This window comes from Silurus meridionalis, chromosome 14 (genome assembly GCF_014805685.1).
Source record: "Silurus meridionalis isolate SWU-2019-XX chromosome 14, ASM1480568v1, whole genome shotgun sequence".
In the NCBI taxonomy this organism is placed as follows: domain Eukaryota; kingdom Metazoa; phylum Chordata; class Actinopteri; order Siluriformes; family Siluridae; genus Silurus; species Silurus meridionalis.
In genome coordinates, this window is record NC_060897.1 from 17,211,048 (window position 1) to 17,228,730 (window position 17,683).

At 39.8% G+C, this 17,683-nt stretch overlaps 1 protein-coding gene and 1 long non-coding RNA gene across 2 annotated transcripts in view; both read right to left on the reverse strand.

Annotated features, from left to right (window-relative positions):
* Positions 1 to 1,454: 1,454 nt before the first annotated feature.
* trap1 (TNF receptor-associated protein 1) overlaps positions 1,455 to 17,683 on the reverse strand; it is a 45,525-nt gene continuing 29,296 nt past the window's right edge. Inside the window, exons 15-18 of the mRNA XM_046865900.1 lie at positions 14,629 to 14,714; positions 14,400 to 14,545; positions 1,862 to 1,934; positions 1,455 to 1,740 (exon numbers count right to left, since the gene is read on the reverse strand). Of these exons, the coding sequence (XP_046721856.1) occupies positions 1,639 to 1,740; positions 1,862 to 1,934; positions 14,400 to 14,545; positions 14,629 to 14,714 (407 nt within the window). The 3' untranslated portion in view covers positions 1,455 to 1,638. The remainder of the gene's footprint in view (positions 1,741 to 1,861; positions 1,935 to 14,399; positions 14,546 to 14,628; positions 14,715 to 17,683) is intronic.
* Positions 2,377 to 4,609, reverse strand: LOC124396689. The gene is made up of 2 exons (XR_006927825.1): positions 2,622 to 4,609; positions 2,377 to 2,521 (listed from the first exon to the last, which is right to left on the reverse strand). It is a non-coding gene; the product is annotated as an uncharacterized LOC124396689 (long non-coding RNA).

Below are 17,683 nucleotides of genomic sequence, written 5' to 3' on the forward strand. Positions count from 1 at the left end.
CGATAGACGGGTTGATCTTTAAAACATTCCCTGTAGATCCCGAAAATAATAATAATTGGCGACCACTGATCCAAGGCAATGAATTGCATATTTTTTTTTTTTGTGTTATGCCTTTTGCCTTGGCACCATTACTGGAAAACTTGCCTTTTCAAAAACGAGATGGAGTGCGCATGCACTGATTGACTTTTCTTTTCTGCGCTGCATTCTTCTCATATTTAGAATGGCCATCAGGATGTTTGGATTTCAGGTGATAAACCCGACGTGGAGAAACTCTTGCCAGCAGATACACCACCTCTTGAAATTTCAGCATTGCATGTTTTGCAAATCGCTATCCATGGGTCTCTCTCCGAGAAGTCCACACCGCAGACATGTTGGCTCTTATCCAGATAACCGTGTGCTGGCGGCACTTTTTAATTGCGTCATTAAGTCAGTAAATCTTCAGTGGGCGAATTTCCGGTGCATCTCTAAAATTTATATTTAACCTCACAGACAGGGACGTACAAAGGGCCCACAATGTAGCCCGCAGGTCGTAGTTTGCCCAGGTCTGTACTAGTCTTTTAAAACATAAGTATCTGTACTTATACTTGATTAAAGGATGTGTGTACTTTTGCCATTTCTGCCCACCATGTAATTACCAGGCAATAACAGTTACTGCGATTATAATTTATGAAAGTAATAAAATGTGTGGAATTAATATTTCGTTTTTAAGGTTTTGTCTGTTTACTTTAGTTAGATCTTAATAAATAAATGTATAAAAGCATGATAAAGCATACAGTTAATATGGCTAGAGGACTCAGAGGAAGAGTTCAGGAGAACCATTCCCTGGACAATAAACCAGAAATACTATTTATTTACAAGATTTTTTGCATGTGGTGGAAATTTTTTTTTAAATATCTTCAGTATTTATATAAACTTTGGTTGCATTTTTAAATGTACTTGGTGTCAAAATGTGTAAAATTATAACCACAGTTGTAATTGTTATAAAAAAAAAAGTTACTCACAAAAAGATGTTCCCTTTACAAGTGTGAAATGAGAGTTAAAGTAAAAGTATAATGAATAAACTGTTATATTACCACAATATATTAGCAATCAGCTATACAACCACCTGTCTGGCCAAGTACTGGCACACTGCTTTACTTAATACCCATTAAGTAAAGCAGTGTGCCAGTACTTGGCCAGACAGGTGGTTGTATAGCTGATTGCTAATATATTGTGGTAATATAACCATCCCTTATTGCCTTTCACATTAAGTTGACAGTTAAGTTCTATGAAACACATTAGTAGCTGCTTCATATGCATCTTTATTGTATCATATTGTTGACTATGCATCAAATTGCATAATAGAGATGCACATCCCTACAACCAAGCATTTGTTTTATTCTAATCAATTGTGCACTTCAAACATTCTTCCGTAAACATCTGACTCTGACCCACTAAAAGAATAAACTCTGAAATGAAATTAAAATGAAATTTATTAGGAATTAGCCTGGATATCTTGTATAGGAATACTGGATAGCAGAGGACAGAGCCTGTATAGATATTCTAAAAGAGAAAATGCTTACATCTATAAATGGCTGTGATTATGCAAAATTAATGACAGTTAGGACAGTTAATTGCATCCAATCTCCAGTCTGGGTCTCAGTGTTTCTCAAGGGCTTTGGTCAGTAGATCATTTAAACGAGAGATCATTGGCCGAGGGTCATCATTCAGACCTGCTGTGATCATAGCATTTTCAAAAATCTGAAACATCAAACATTGATAAATGATTATACATAGGCATGTCAATTATGCAACAGGGTGTTAGAGTGGTGGCTCATACGTTAATACAGTTACAAATTATGAAACTAGAAGATTGACAAACCTGTTCAAGAAGCAACTGTGCAAGATCAGGATTAGAGTCTTTCAGCACATTAAGCTTTTTGATGAGGTCATGCCTGCAAAACAGGTAAATTGTTCCACCTTTAACACTTTTTTATTCGACAGTGATGAATACTTTATTAAAAATGATTCCATGGCAGAACGTATTTAGTTTATATTGTGCCTTGTCAAGAGTTAATTTGTGTCGTTTCTTGCTTTCTTAATGTGCTTTAGACGATCTATTGTCTTGTACAGAGAAAGGGTGGGGAGCATTAGCCCCATTAGTGCTACTAATATGATTACAGTAAAACTCCGTTGTACGAGCAACCTATAGTACGAGCAAACGGAGATACAAGTGACCTTGCTCGCAAAATTTTACCCTATTTCACGAGCAAATTTCGAGGGCACAAGGAAACCCACGCTGCCGGTTCCCCGTTTTCGGCGGAGGGAAACATCAGTCGTTTAGTTGACGACGTATCACTCAGTCGCTCTCGTTGTTCAGTACAGCAAAAACGTAACTTTTTTTTGTTTTATATTTTTATTTGACTAAAAATCTTGAAAAATGTCTCAAGAACAGCTGAGAGCAATGAATCAGTTTCACCACAGGCTCCAATTTAGTGCTGAGCACTGAGCAGCTCAGAGTGAGGATCTCGGCCTACTCCACCTGGTCTGTTGTCTACCTGCTTGCTGTGTGAGGATCTCGGCCTACTCCACCTGGTATGTTGTCTACCTGCTTGCTGTGTGAGGATCTCGGCCTGCTCCACCTGGTCTGTTGTCTACCTGCTTGCTGTGTGAGGATCTCGGCCTGCTCCACCTGGTCTGTTGTCTACCTGCTTGCTGTGTGAGGATCTCGGCCTACTCCACCTGGTCTGTTGTCTACCTGCTTGCTGTGTGAGGATCTCGGCCTGCTCCACCTGGTCTGTTGTTTACCTGCTTGCTATGTGAGGATCTCGGTCTACTCCACCTGGTCTGTTGTCTACCTGCTTGCTGTGTGAGGATCTCGGCCTACTCCACCTGGTCTGTTGTTTACCTGCTTGCTATGTGAGGATCTCGGTCTACTCCACCTGGTCTGTTGTCTACCTGTTTGCTGGGTGAGGATCTCAGCCTACTCCACCTGGTCTGTTGTCTACCTGTTTGCTGGGTGAGGATCTCGGCCTACTCCACCTGGTCTGTTGTCTACCTGTTTGCTGGGTGAGGATCTCGGCCTACTCCACCTGGTTTGAGGCCAATATTCGGGAGCTAAGGACATTAGCTAGCTGCATGCAAATATGGATGCCTAGCTGGTTAGCTGTGTCGCTCTACCTGGAAAATTGACAGTTCATTGCATCGAAGTAAGTGCATGCCACTCTGGAATAAGGTCTTTTCATAGGCTTTTTGTCTTTCTCTGTTCTCTGTTGAACCATGGATATACTCAAACTATTTTGCATTCTCTCCACACTTTTTTCATGTCTCTCAGTTCCTTGCGTTACTTGTGCAATCAAACAAAATGGCCTTTCTCATTTAGGCAGTAAAACAAACAAAGTCTATTCAAATGATCGAGACTCTGCCTCTATAATGATATTACGGACTTTTGGGTTAATGCCTGACAAATTTTCCATCACTCCGGCTCTGCTGTCATGTTTTATTATGAGAAAGCTCATTAATATTATTGCATTACCCAACAAACTGCATACAACTGTATTGTTAAAACAACATTACTGTAGTTCCTCAGCTGTGCTCTGTCGGGTCTTAATTATATTATTGCTTATGATCTCTGGTAATGTTCATGTCCACCCTGGCCCTTCTTCTGATGTTCTTTCTGGTGTTGTTTTCCCTACAGATCATGTGGCCTCAAAAAACATATGCTTTGATGATTTTTGTAATCATCATAACCTTGGGTTTTTGCATGTAAAAGCAAGAAGCATATTACCTAAACTGGACCAGCTTAAAGTATGGGTTGAGAGTTCTAACCCTGACGTTTTAGTAATTACTGAGACATGGTTGCGTAACTCTATTCTCTATCCTGACCTGTATCTATCTGGTTACAACCTGTTTCGGCAGGATAGGTCATCTAAGGGTGGGGGGGTGGCAATTTTCACTAAAGAATACCTTCAATGTAGTATAGCCCTGGCAAAGTCTATACCCAAACAGTATGATCTTCTTGTTCTTAACATGAAATTATCAAACAGCTTTTCTTTATCTGTGGCTGGCTGCTATCGCCCTCCATCTGCACCAGCATGTACCATAGAAGCCTTGAGCAATGCTCTTGCACCTTTCACTAGGTCCGAGTTGATCATACTTGGTGATCTAAACTGGGACATACTTAAACCCCCTGAGAAAGTTGTACAACAATTTGGTTGCTTAAACCTTCATCAAATCATAAACCTACCCAATAGATATAACCCAAAAGGTTGTGACAACGCCACTTTGATAGATGTTGTGTTTACAAACGCCCCACACATGTACCTATCGGATGTTTTTTGCAATGATCTCAGCGACCACTGTTTCATTGCCTGTGTTAGAAAACAACTTTCTGTCAAACAACCTGTCGTAGTCGCTACTAAAAGTATTCTGAAAAATTTTGATGCTCAAGCCTTCTTACATGATTTGAATCATGTAAATTGGTATAGAGTTAGTCTGATTCCTACAGTGCATGATGCATGGTTGTTGTTTAAAGATATTTTAACTGCTGTAATCAACAAACATGCCCCAAACAAAAAGATGCGTATAAAAAACCGCAACAGCCCGTGGATAAATCGTGATCTAGTGGTTCTGCTTCAGCAAAAATACAGCCTGGCGCAGCACGCAAGACACATTCTGTTAAAGACAACATTTTATTTTGTCAAATCAGGAACAAGGCCACACAAGCAGTGAGGGAGGCTAAAGCTGGCTTTTTTAAAAAACAGCTCACACTTTGTGGTGCGAATCCAAAAGCATTTTGGAATACGGTAAAAAAACTTGAAAATAAACTCCGGACCATACCATTGTCCCTAAAATTGGATGACATAGTTCTTACTAATAAAAACTCCATAGCTAAAGCTTTCAATCACCACTTCATAAATGCTGGCTTTGTTTCAAAGACATTAAACCCTATTTCTACAGCCCCTGCAGCCTCTAATACCTGCAACCTTTTAGCACCTCCTCACAGTTTTTCCATCCGGCCTGTTTTAGTGGGGGAAGTCTTGAAGGAACTGACTGCTCTGGACCCCAATAAAGCAGCTGGGTCAGATGATCTTGCTGCTTTTTTTATTCAAATTGCTGCCCCTGTCATTGCGGCTCCATTAACAGCCCCCATTAACCTCTCCCTCTATACAGCCGAGATTCCACCTGCTTGGAAAGAAGCAGTTGTGCTTCCTCTCTATAAGGGCGGTGATCAGGCTGACCTGAATAATTACAGGCCAATTTCCATCTTACCATGTGTGTCTAAAATTCTGGAAAACTTTGTCAATAAACAATTAATAAATTATCTTAATGTGAACGGTATCATCTCCGGGGCACAGTCTAGCTTCCGATCAGGGTATGGTTGTGTTACAGCTACCAAGTGCTTAATGACATTACATCTGCATTAAATAAAACAAAACTGTGCTGCTATATTCATTGATCTTGCAAAAGCTTTTGACTCGGTGGACCACAACACACTTATCCACAGACTCCGCAGCATTGGTGTCACTGATTACTCACTTGTTTGGTTCTCAAATGATCTTTCTCAACGTGTTCAATGTGTTAGATTTGAAAACCTTTTCTCCCATTCTCTCCCGGTCACCAGGGGTGTCCCACAAGGCTCCATCCTTGGTCCCACACTTTTCTCAATTTATATTAATAACATTCCCCAGGCAGTTGGTATTTCACTCATTCACTTATATGCCGATGATACAATCCTTTATGCCATGGGTCCCTCCCCTGATGCTGTTCAAGCTACCCTGCAACATAGCTTTCACCAACTACAGCAGTCTTTTACACAACTCAAACTCACTCTCAATACCTCTAAAACAAAAAGCATGTGGTTTTGCCGTAGGGGTACTACGTCTCCTCCTGCCCTTAACATCACCACCTGCAAGGGGGATATTTTAGAACAAGTCACTGCTTATAACTACTTGGGCATCTGGTTGGAAACTTCACTTTCTTTCTCTATCCACATATCAAAGCTGCAATCTAAGGTCAAAGCCAAGCTTGGTTTCTTTTACAGAAACCGCTCTTCCTTCACCACTTCTGCCAAACTTATTCTTATTCAAATGACCATTCTACCCATGTTAGATTATGGAGACACTATATATAGGGTTGCTTGCAAGTCCACCCTATCAAAACTTGATGCTCTTTACCATTCTGCTATCAGGTTTGCCACAAATGCTCCTTTCAATACACACCACTGTGCTTTATATTCATCTGTTAACTGGCCCTCCCTTCACAATCGCCGTAAAATTCACTGGTTCACGTTCATTTATAAAGACCCTTCTCGGCCACTCACCTCCTTACTTAGGTCACTTGCTGCAGCTAAAGCCTGTCACATATAACACCCGGTCCTCACTTCACTTTCAATTAAGCATTCCTAAAACCAACTCTGCGTTTGGTCTTGCATCTTTTCAATCTGCTGCCCCTCGCGACTGGAATGCTTTGCAAAATACCCTCAAACTGGATAAATTCATTCCAATTTCAACCTTTAAAAATATGATATATTTGTTCACGGATATATGCAGTTGTTTTTCTCCATAATTTTGTTTTAAAATGTATTTATGTAATTGTTAATTTTGTATGTATTTTTTTATGTTTTGTATTTATTTTAGCCCTACTTCCCTTTCCCTAAGTGGTTATTCCACTTGTCAGGCCGCCATTGTAAATAAGAACCTGTTCTTAATGACTTGCCTGTAAAAATAAAGGTTAAATAAAAAAAAAAAAAAAAAAAAAAAAAAATGCAGGACAGGCGAACCCTCCAGAGGGTGGTGCATTCAGCTGAACGTACCATTCACACCGAGCAGGACATCTACAACACACGGTGCCAGACCAGTGCCAGAAAAACTGTGAAGGACCTCAGCCATCCCAACAACGGACTCTTTTCTTTGTTGCGTTCAGGGAACCGCTTCCGTTCCTTGAAAACGAGCATAGAGAGAATGAGGAGGAGCTTCTTCCTGCAGGCCATTTAAAGTTTAAACCAGGAAACACCCAGGATCTAGAACTGGTGCTCTCTCTCACTGTGTTATCTCTCTCACTATGACACTTTAATCTCTGGACTTACAGCACAGTGCACTTTATACCACACCATACTTAACACAGTCACCTTAGGGTCAATCACCTTAAATTTTACTGTTTACTGTCATACGCATCCTTGTATATACACTTTCACATATATCTTTATATATTTTACATTTTCTATAGTTCATACTTTTTATTTATCTACCTTCTTTTTTTCTTGTTTTATTTTTCTCCTCATTCTATTCCCTCATGCCGGACAGTCGTAAAAAGCATTTAACTGCATGTCATACTCTATGTATGTGTATTCGACAAATAAAATTTGATTTGATTTGAAAAGACTCAATTAAGTAAAGAAAAAAGACAGTCTATCATTACTTCAAATCAGGGGTGTAATTATATTTGGTCATATCAAATGTTATTTAGTGTTGGCCCGCCAGTATATAGCACATACACCGCTAATACTACAAATCCCAAAATGCTTTGTTATTGCATTGGCGCGTCAGTCGAGACCGCTGAAAAACTCCGCGTACTCAGCGCTGAATTTACCCGGCGATTTGCCGACTTTGAAGCCCAGAAATACAGATTTGAACTGCTCAGTAATCCGTTTGTGTTTGACGTGAAAAGCGCACCAGCCAACCTCCAAATGGAGCTGATTGCCCTACAGTGTAGTGACACGCTCAAGTCAAAGTACGACTCTTGCAAAGTGCTGCAAAGTTTCCATGTTTCCTCCCCGTCACACTGCCCCAACTCTGTGCCCAAGCTGCTCAAACGCTCTCTATGTTCGGCAAAAAATTTATCTTTGTAAGCAACTGTTCTCTTTGATGAAGATAAACAAAACACCACTCAGGAGTCTCACTGATGAACACCTACACTCAATCCTGAGTATTTCATTTGCATTTACGGCATTTAGCAGACGCCCCTTATCCAGGGCGACGTACAAAAGTGCTTTAAATCTCTAGTAATGAATAAATCTACACTGGTACGCAAGATTACAAACTTAATATAAATATAAATCGAATTCTACAAACTTATAAAGTGCTAATTTAGGTATTTCAGGAAGAGGTATGTCTTCAGTCGTCGCTTGAAGATAATCAGGGACTCTGCTGTACGGACATCTAGGGGATTTCCTCAGCTCAGAGCCTAACCCCAGACATCGATGCACTTGCATCTAAGACAGACATGGGCAAACTACAGCCCGCGGGCCACTCACAGGTTGGGTTTATTAATCCGGCCCGCCGAACGTTACCAAATTCTATTAAAATAGGTCCGGGTAAACCTTGTTCAATTTACCTTTTCCCTGCAATGTCCACGGTTCCCAAAAGATGTCGCACTTCAGCTACATTGACCTTGTTCGCATGTATTACTCTCTTCTCTTATGAGCCCTTCTGCAAAAATGAGCTTATCAAAGAAAAAAAATAATACGGATTGGACAACAAAGTTTTTTCAGAATTTCGCTGAAGTCTGATCAAAGGCTGTATGCCTAATATGCCAAGAAACTGTCACGGTTTTCAAAGAAAACAATATCAGCCTTCACTTTGCATTTTTCAACTGGTGTCCTGTCCCCTGTCACAACGCCACAAGAAGTGCGATTGGAACTGATCGGTCTTCAGTCTGACTCCGTCTTAAAGAAGTTGTTCAGCTCTCTTCAAAACCAAATGACTTTTATGCTTCACTTAACGAAGCCAAGTTTCCAAACCTCCGGACTTTGTTTGGTTGTTGATCTTTGTGTTTTACTGCTATCATGAATGAATCATTAATTTAATTAATGCATTTGGAAAACAATTTGTACAATGAGCCTTGCATATTCATGCTTTGCTACATGTTACAGGCCAAATCTCTAATGTAATACATATACACACACACACACACACACACACACACACACACACACACACACACACATACATTATATATATATATATATATATATATATATATATATATATATATATATATATGTGTGTGTGTGTGTGTGTGTGTGTGTGTATATATGTATATGCATGTATGTACGTACAGTGGAACCCGGGTTTCTCACCCTCGGTTACCACGACAACCCTATTAAGTCGACGTTTTTGAAGTGGAACCGCCAAATTCTCGCTTTTTCTAAGCATTTTTTTATCGGTTATGTCGACTTTTTTTATGCCGCCAAACCCTGATATCTCGAGCACAAGGGGGGGAAAAATCCGACATTTAACGTCGGTTATCTCGGTGCAGCCGCAGAAGAACTCGCGAAAGTGGCGGAAAAATCAAGGCTTACAGCTGCTACAGGTGTTGTATTGTATACTGGTGAATCTCTGCTGTTAGTTACTGCACATATGCCTTTTGTTGTTAAATGTTATGCGATGAACGGGAGGCGAAAGTAGAAGCGCGGCGCTGAACAGCACACGGGAGAACGTGGGATGAGCAGCAAAAGCATAGAATGAACACTGGCAGGATGGGGGTTTGGGTGGGGGAATCCGCGGTGCGCTTTGGGAAGAAAAGAGCAGCCGTTGAGAGAGTGCCGGTGGAAAGGCACGTACCGGGATACGCGTGCGCGATAACAACGACCGCCGTGAACCAACATATACCAACAAAAACCTCTCCAAAAACACGTGCATGCACATTCTCATTTATTAACGCACATCATGTACATAAAGAAATTTCAAGCACGTTAATATATTGCCGCCATTTTGATTTTCATTTATCTCGATCATCGGTTACCTTGATGCTTTTTGGCGACCCCCTAGGACATCGACATAACCGGGTTCCACTGTATTACATTAGAGATTTGGCCTGTAACATGTAGCAAAGGCCCCTCTGTCAAATTTTAGAACCCATTGTGGCCCGTGAGTCAAAATGTTTGCCCATTCTCTACACATGTTGTATCTAAGAGGAGATGCCAGGTATCTGGCTTCAACCAATCGGAGTAAATCAGTTTGTAGCAAACTGAGCTTGAATGAATGTTGTCTTTATGCACTTTTGCTACTCCAAGTCATGAACTGGTAATGGTTAAAATATTGCTTTTTTAATTGAAGAAAATTATTATTATTTTTGGTTGTGTTGTTGTCCTGTAAAAAAAAGATTTACATTAAAAAGGAATTTGAAAGGCTATAGATAGAGACATAATAAGAAACGAACAACACTGATGTTTTATTTCAAATTAAATTTTTCATGTGTTTATAATATTAAACTTTGATTGTTCCAGATTCAATGTTTATGCAAAACTAAAGTTTGTTTCTATATGAAAAGGTTCAACATTACAAATCTGGAAAGAAGGCACAATTGCAGTCAATTTTTTAATAAATATTGAGTTTGGCCTGCGACTTTGTCCCAGTTTTTAATTTTGGCCCACTGTGAATTTGAGTTTGACACCCCTGCTTTTAATGCAGGTCAGTCAATCCAAAAAAATTTCAAGAACTTTAAATGTATGTTGAAACCATGAAATGCTATAAAATAGGCTTTCATAATAGCCTCCCTTTCCTGGGATGGTCAAGAGCTGCCTCTGCTCCAGAGGATACATTTATTAGAAATACATGCTTAGAAACCAACCAAGTAATATGGCAGTAATCATAATGCAGTATTAATCATGCAGTTCTGTTCCACTCTGTACATTCTATATTAATCTGGACAATTATTTTGGTATATTATATTGTATTCATTGTTTATCCAAAATTATCCTTGCAATTATATATTATCTGTATATATATATATATATATATATATATATATATATATATATATATATATATATATATATATATATATATATATCTCCCACATTCTCTACACATATTGTACCGTACCACACATTCTACACTAATAATAACTTCACAAATATGTTCATATAGATAGATAGATCGATACTTTGGCATTGCATAGTACAGGCAAACAGCAACAAAATGCAGTTTAGTGTCTACTAGAAGTGCAAATAGTAGCAATTGTGTAAAAAAAAAAAAAAAAGTGCAGATAAATATGAAGTATAACCCAGTCTTTAGGGTTGCACACACCAGGTCCCAAGCCCTTAATGCCGGTCCCAAGCCCAGATAAATGGGGAGGGTTGTGTTAGAAAAGGCATCCAGCGTAAAATGTACCAAATCAAATATGTGGATCACGAATCAAAATTTCATACCGGATCGGTCGAGGCCTGGGTAACCAAAGACCGCCACATGTATTGTTAGCCAACACGGTACCGAAAATTGGGCTACTGTTGGCCGAAGGAGTAGGAAAACGTCTACAGAGACAGCAGGAAAAGGCGAAATGTAGGAGAGTGGAGGTCTGGGTTGGTACTATGACTAGCAAATGAAGAGAGATAGGTAAACTGGTGGAGCGGAGAAAGGTAGAGATGTTGTGTGTTCAGGAGACCAAGTGGAAAGGGAGTAAGGCCAGGAACATTGGAGGTGGATTTAAACTGTTCTTTTATGATGTGGATGGAAAGAGAAATGGTGTAGGGGTGATCCTGAAGTAACAGTACAGTAAGAGTGTGGTGGAGGTGAAGAGAGTTTCTGATAAAGTGATGAATGTGAAGCTGGAAGTTGAAGGAGTGATGATAAATATTATCAGTAGGGATGCACCGAAATGAAAATTCTTGGCCGAAACCGAAAAAGGAGGAAAGCAAGGCCGAAAAACGAAAAACCGAAACACCGAAAGAAATTATGCCAATTATTATTACCATTGCATTTATGTCTATGACTGTGTACTAACCTTACTAAAATCAAGGCATTTCAATTGCATAAATTAATATTAAAGTCTCAAAGAATTAATCAATTACAAATTATGAAAATATTTATTTATAGCACATTGTAACAATGCACAGGATAAAATTAATTAAAATTTAGTCTTAAATGTTTAACTTTAATGCACTCATGTGTACATTAAATAATAATGTACAGGCCCTCTGGCCTGCTGAAAGGTTGTAAAATTAAATATGTTCTTTCAAAAAAACAAAGTGCATTCAGAACAAGTGCAACTGTTTAAAGATACAATACAACACTATCACTGGGAAACTTCCTGCCTTTTTAAAAACGTCCACCACAGACGGAGTGCGCATGCTAGGAGGGGTTTTACTTTTCTGTGCTGCATTTCTCTCATATTCAGCATAGTGATCAGATGTTTGGATTTCAAATTAAACCCGATGTGGAGAAAGTTTTTGCAGACGAATTTTCGGCATTACATGTTTTGCAAATCGCTATCCATGGGTCTTTCTCAGATATACTGAAACACGTCCACACTGCAGACATGTTTTAGACAGGCACGTGCGGGCCGCGGTTTCTGTTTCCGTCATCACATCAAACTGTTTCGGCCATGTTGTTTCGGTGATCAAAGTCTTTCGTCCGAAAACCGAAAATGCACTTTTGGGCCATTTTCGGCCGAAAATTTTCGGTGGCCGAATATTCAGTGCATCCCTAATTATCAGTGCTTATGCTCCACAAGTGGGCTATGAGATGGAGGAGGAGGAAAAATTTGAGTGAGTTAGATGAAGTGGTAGAAGGTATACCTAGGAAAGAACATTTGGTCATTGGGGCAGATGCCAATGGCCATGTAGGTGAAGGGAATAGAGGTGATAGGTAGGTATGGCCTTACTGAGACGAATCTGAAAGGGCAGATGGTGGAATGTTTCTTTTAAATGAATGGAAATGGCAATGGTAAAAGCTTATTTTAAGAAGAAGGAGCATATTGTGACAAGAGTGAAGGAAGGTGCACACAGGTGGACCATGTTCTATGAAGGAGATGCAACCTGAAGGAGATTGGAGAGTGTAAGGTGTTGGCATCGTATGGTTGTCTGTAGGATGGCTTTAGCGGTGAAGAAGAAGAGGAGGAGCTTGAGGACTGAAAACAGAAGCAGGAAGACTGCAGTGTGAGATTCATGGTAGAGGTCAGACAGGGGTTCGGTGGTGGTTAAGAGGTGCTGGATGATTGGGCAACTACTGCAGAAGTGATAAGGGGAGACACTAGAAATGTACTTGATGTGACATCTGGAAAAAAGAAAGGAAGACAAAGACATGGTGGTGGAATGAGAAAGTAAAGAAAAGCATAAGGAGAAAGAGGTTGGCAAAACAGAATTGGATCGGCAGAGAGATAAAAAAAAAGTAGGCAGGAAAGAGGTATATTACCACAGCAGACATCTGCTGTGGTAATGGTGCTCAATGGCAGGAAGTTGGTTACCAGTGATGCGTTGTGCGGTTTTGATCACTTTTTGCAGGGCTTTATGTTCACACACAGTGGAGCCTCTTTATCATACAGTGATAGGTTGGTCAGGATTCTCTCAATGATGCAGCAGTAAAAAATCCTTAGAATCCCTGGGGGCTTTCTTAAAACTACCAAGAAGTACAGGCTCTTTTGTGCCTTCCTAAACAGAGCGGAAGTGTTTTGGTACCAGGACAGATACTCAGAGATGTGAACTCCCAAGAACTTAAAGCTGGAGAACATCTCTACCTCAGTTGAATTGATGTAGACTTTGGAATGTCTCTTGCTATTAGATTTCTGAAAGTCCACAATGAGCTATTTATTCTTCATGGCATTGAGGGTCGGGTTGTTGGTGGCACACCACACTGTCAGGCTTCGGATATCTTTCCTGTAGGCCAATTCGTCATTGATGCTGATCTGGCCGACCACAGTGGTGTCATCTGCATATTTAATGAACATGTTGGAGTTATGCAGAGGAACACAATCATAGGTGAACAGAGAGTAGAGTACTGGGCTCAAAAAACAGTCCTGTCAGATGCCAGTGTTTAGAGTGAGGGTTGAGGATGCCTGTTTGCCCAGACTAACAGACTGAGGTCTGCTGGTGAGAAAGTCCAGAATCCATCTGCAAGTCGAGGTGCCAGGTCACAGCTAGTTTTGCCCTTTTGATCAGTGGTGTGTATTTGGGTAGCATGAACAAAGAGAGGTGATCAGACTGACACAAATTGGGGAGGGAAATGGCCGTGTATGCCTCAGGTATGTTTGTGTATACCTGATCCAGTGTGTTGTCCCCTCTGGTAGAGCAGGAGACATTATGGTGAAATCTTGTTAGTACAGATCTCAGGTTGGAGTGGTGAAGTCTCCAGAAATTATGAAAGCTCCTCATAACATATGTGTTATGCATATTTTTTGTGTAGTTGTTTAGCAGCTCCTGCATATTTCTTACTGTCATAGCCTTTATATTTATTTGCTGTGCATATATCTACATATATATTACATGTTGTACATATAATTTCATATTTATTTGCACTTTGCATATTGTCTGTAATATTGTCTTATAGTATTTGTACTTCTGGTAAATGCTATCGATCAATATTTTTTTATATCACCTACCCAAAGAAGAATCTGTTAAAAATCTGCATAGGCTGTCTAACTCACAGTAGCACAAAATTAGATATGAACAATGCTTCTTTCTCCACATATTCATTTTCTCTTACCCAGGGTTGATCTCCAGTGTGGGCTGCAGGATCTGCGCCCTCTCCTCTACACTATGTGCTAGCTGCTGAGTGCGAAGAAAATGGCGCGCTGCTCCCATCTCCAGCACTGTGATCATTGCAGGATGTGTGTTCAGACGAGGGGTCACCTGGAAAAGTTTTAGAATTTTTAAATGTGACATTTCAGTTACAGTTCATGTTCACAAGAGGTTCTGAGTTCTGTTCGTCTTACCTTGATATTTGTGACTTTTTGACCAAGACAGTTCCTCATCCAGGCCATTAGAGCCTCAGCATGCTGCTCGCTTAATTGTTCTGATGCTAAAGAGAAAAAGAGAAAAAGTGAATAAAAATAAGAATAACAGAAAGAACTAACTATAAGAACTGTTTAGGTGGTTGCTACACACAGAAAAATAGGGGTATCATTTCTGTACCTAAAGGTACATTTGCCATGAAAGTACCCTGTAAGGTACAGGAAATGGTCCTTAAGGTGACAACTGTGAACCTTTGTTTTAATTTAAAGGTACAAAATTAGTTCTGACAGCAAGGGTACATAATTGTACTTTTAATAAGCTTAAGGTACATTATGCAGCAAATCAGAGATCACAAAATCATAATTTAAAAGCCATTGGCTCGTCTATTCAGAAGGCGGGATTTCTTCTTTGCGCGTTGCACAGTGAGTGCACTTTCTCTCACACTTGCAATAGGAGTGCGTGAAATGAGCGAAAATGTTGATTAATTGTCCATCCCTGTCGACTAATTCAGAAAGTAATTGAAGCTGGAATACAGATTAACGAAGAAGAGGAAAGGAAACTCAGGGGTAAGTAACCGAATCTTGATTTTTCTTTTCTGTTCAAGAAAATAGCATGCTACTGTTAGCTCTCAATAACATTTACAAGCATAACTTAAACTATCGTTAACTACACTCAGCACGTTATGGCTTGTTGCTAGTTGGGTTACACACTGTTATTTTGTTAATTTAGTCAAGTAAGCCGTGTAAAATGCTTCAACTTAACATCGCCATTTAGCCCCTGCAGAACTGGGCAGCGCAACCCATTTTTCCCGCTTCGCGCCGTCTGCTGTGGAATATCGAAATCTGCTCGAATTAAGCTTTTTCTTTTTTGGATTTTACAACAAAAACTTACATAACCTATCCTATAAATGTTGTTTCTTATGCTCAAACAGCGTTTAGAATTTTTTTTCAGGCTAGACTATTACGTCTTGCGTCTTGCACAACAGCTCAGCATTTTTATGTTGCATTCACGTGCTATCGGAACTAGGGTAAATATTAGTAACTAGTTAAATACTATTGGTCATGAACACACTCTCAAGTTAAAATTTAAATGTGATGAGCTCGTAATCATACGGAGCCACGGACATGACAAGTAGGCTAAGACGTGCGCACGATTTAATATTTTCTTTTTCTTCCATGTCATGTGCGGGTTTGCGTATAACCATGAATTCAAAAGTGGGAAGTAGGAAGTTTCCGGTAGCACGTGAAGGCAGCATAATTAAGCGTGTGTCTCAGGACACTGACTGTTTCTATAGCAACCGGAGGCTGAAGCTTCAGTGGCAGCTGAATGGTAATGTCTGTAACTGTTGTAATTTTCTGTGTGATCAGAAAATGACGTAGATGGAGAAAAGGGAAAATTTAAAGCAGAATGTGCACCACTTGTCAGCGACAGTGAAGTAAGAAAGCTGAAGGAGAAGTTTGGCCATACAAAGCAGTCCAGATCCACCAGTGCATCTGCGAGTTTGTGTCGCAGCCAGTATAGCCAGCTAGTATAGCATATGTAAGCCCACTGCCATATGCATATCTTATTTTCCATTTTTTATTTTTTTTTTATATTTACTTTTAATGACTTTTACATTTCACTTAGTGCAGGACAATTTAAGGCAAATATTAGACATTTAAATATTTTTTGCATACACCTAACTCTTTCACTGACTGAACATTAGGGCCCGGATTCACTTTTCACATATCTGTCTCTGCAATTATCTGTCACAGTTTAAGCATTCTCTGTTTGTTGTTCTGACAAAGGAAACTTGTGTTGGGGAGGATTCAGCGTCTGTTGAGGCCCATGTAAACGTTCTACAAAGTGAGTATCAGAAGAAACATCCAGACATCTTGACTGTCAAAGACCGCATGGCACAAACATTCTCCTGGAGACGTCGATAAATCATGGAAGGAATGTCTGTGGAGGATGTAGTCAAAACGTACCCATACTTAAGAACTCCTGATGGAGTGAGTATTGAAAACATCTGAATGATACAGGGATGCAATTACGATTTTGAACATTGTGAAATTGCAGACATGTTGATTGCTGTCATGGAAAATAAACATTTAATTAAATAAAACATTTAATTAAAATAAATTTGCTTTCAGTGATGCACTGAATGTTAATCATGTCTTCACATTCTACAGAGGACTTTGCTAGAGTTCTGCCAAATGTGCTGAAACTTGCCACAGCAAAATCCCCCCTAGCAAAACAGTACACTGAAACAAGACAGGATGCCCTGGCTGAAGATCTACCAGGTAGAGACAGTCACTTTGCTAGTGAAACTCACAATATATGTAATTTGCTTTACCACATTGCAAAATATGTGATTGAGAAAGTAGGATATTTTTCCACATTGCAGGAATTGACTTAAGGGCTGTGCTTATCTTTTTGCCATCCATTTTCAGAGAAAAGATTGATTACTATGAAAGAGGTAGGCTTCTGAATTATCCTGCAATGCTGGCTGGTGGACCTCATGTTAGTACATGAACAGAAAAAGCTTGGATTTGGGACTTTTCTGTCTCCGGGAGATGTGCTTCATTTTTGCCATAACTTTTATTTTTTATTTTTTATTTAAGACGTCTCCAGCTTTAGTATGAAAATTCTAGAGTGTACCTGTAAAACCATCTACAATATATACACAGAATTTTTAAAATATAATAAAAGGCTAAAATGACTGACTTGTTTATTTACATTTGAAAATGTTTCTTTTTGTTTTCTCTTATGTAGGAGGACCGTGCTACCCCCTTTCCAACCATTTAACTGATGGAGAATAATTGGAAGATTGCAATCATTGGAAGAGGGCACAGCGTGGTTAAGGTGAATAGCATAGTTGTGTGCCAGTGCACCAGCCTAGACGAGGCCTTCGTGACTGCCTTCTGTATGTATTTTACTTTTAACATCACATATCCACCACACCTGAAGAACACACTCACTTTCCTTCAGAGGCGCATTGGCAACATCGTGGATGAGGGAGACAAGCTGTGCCCAAAGTGCACATGGAGGACATTC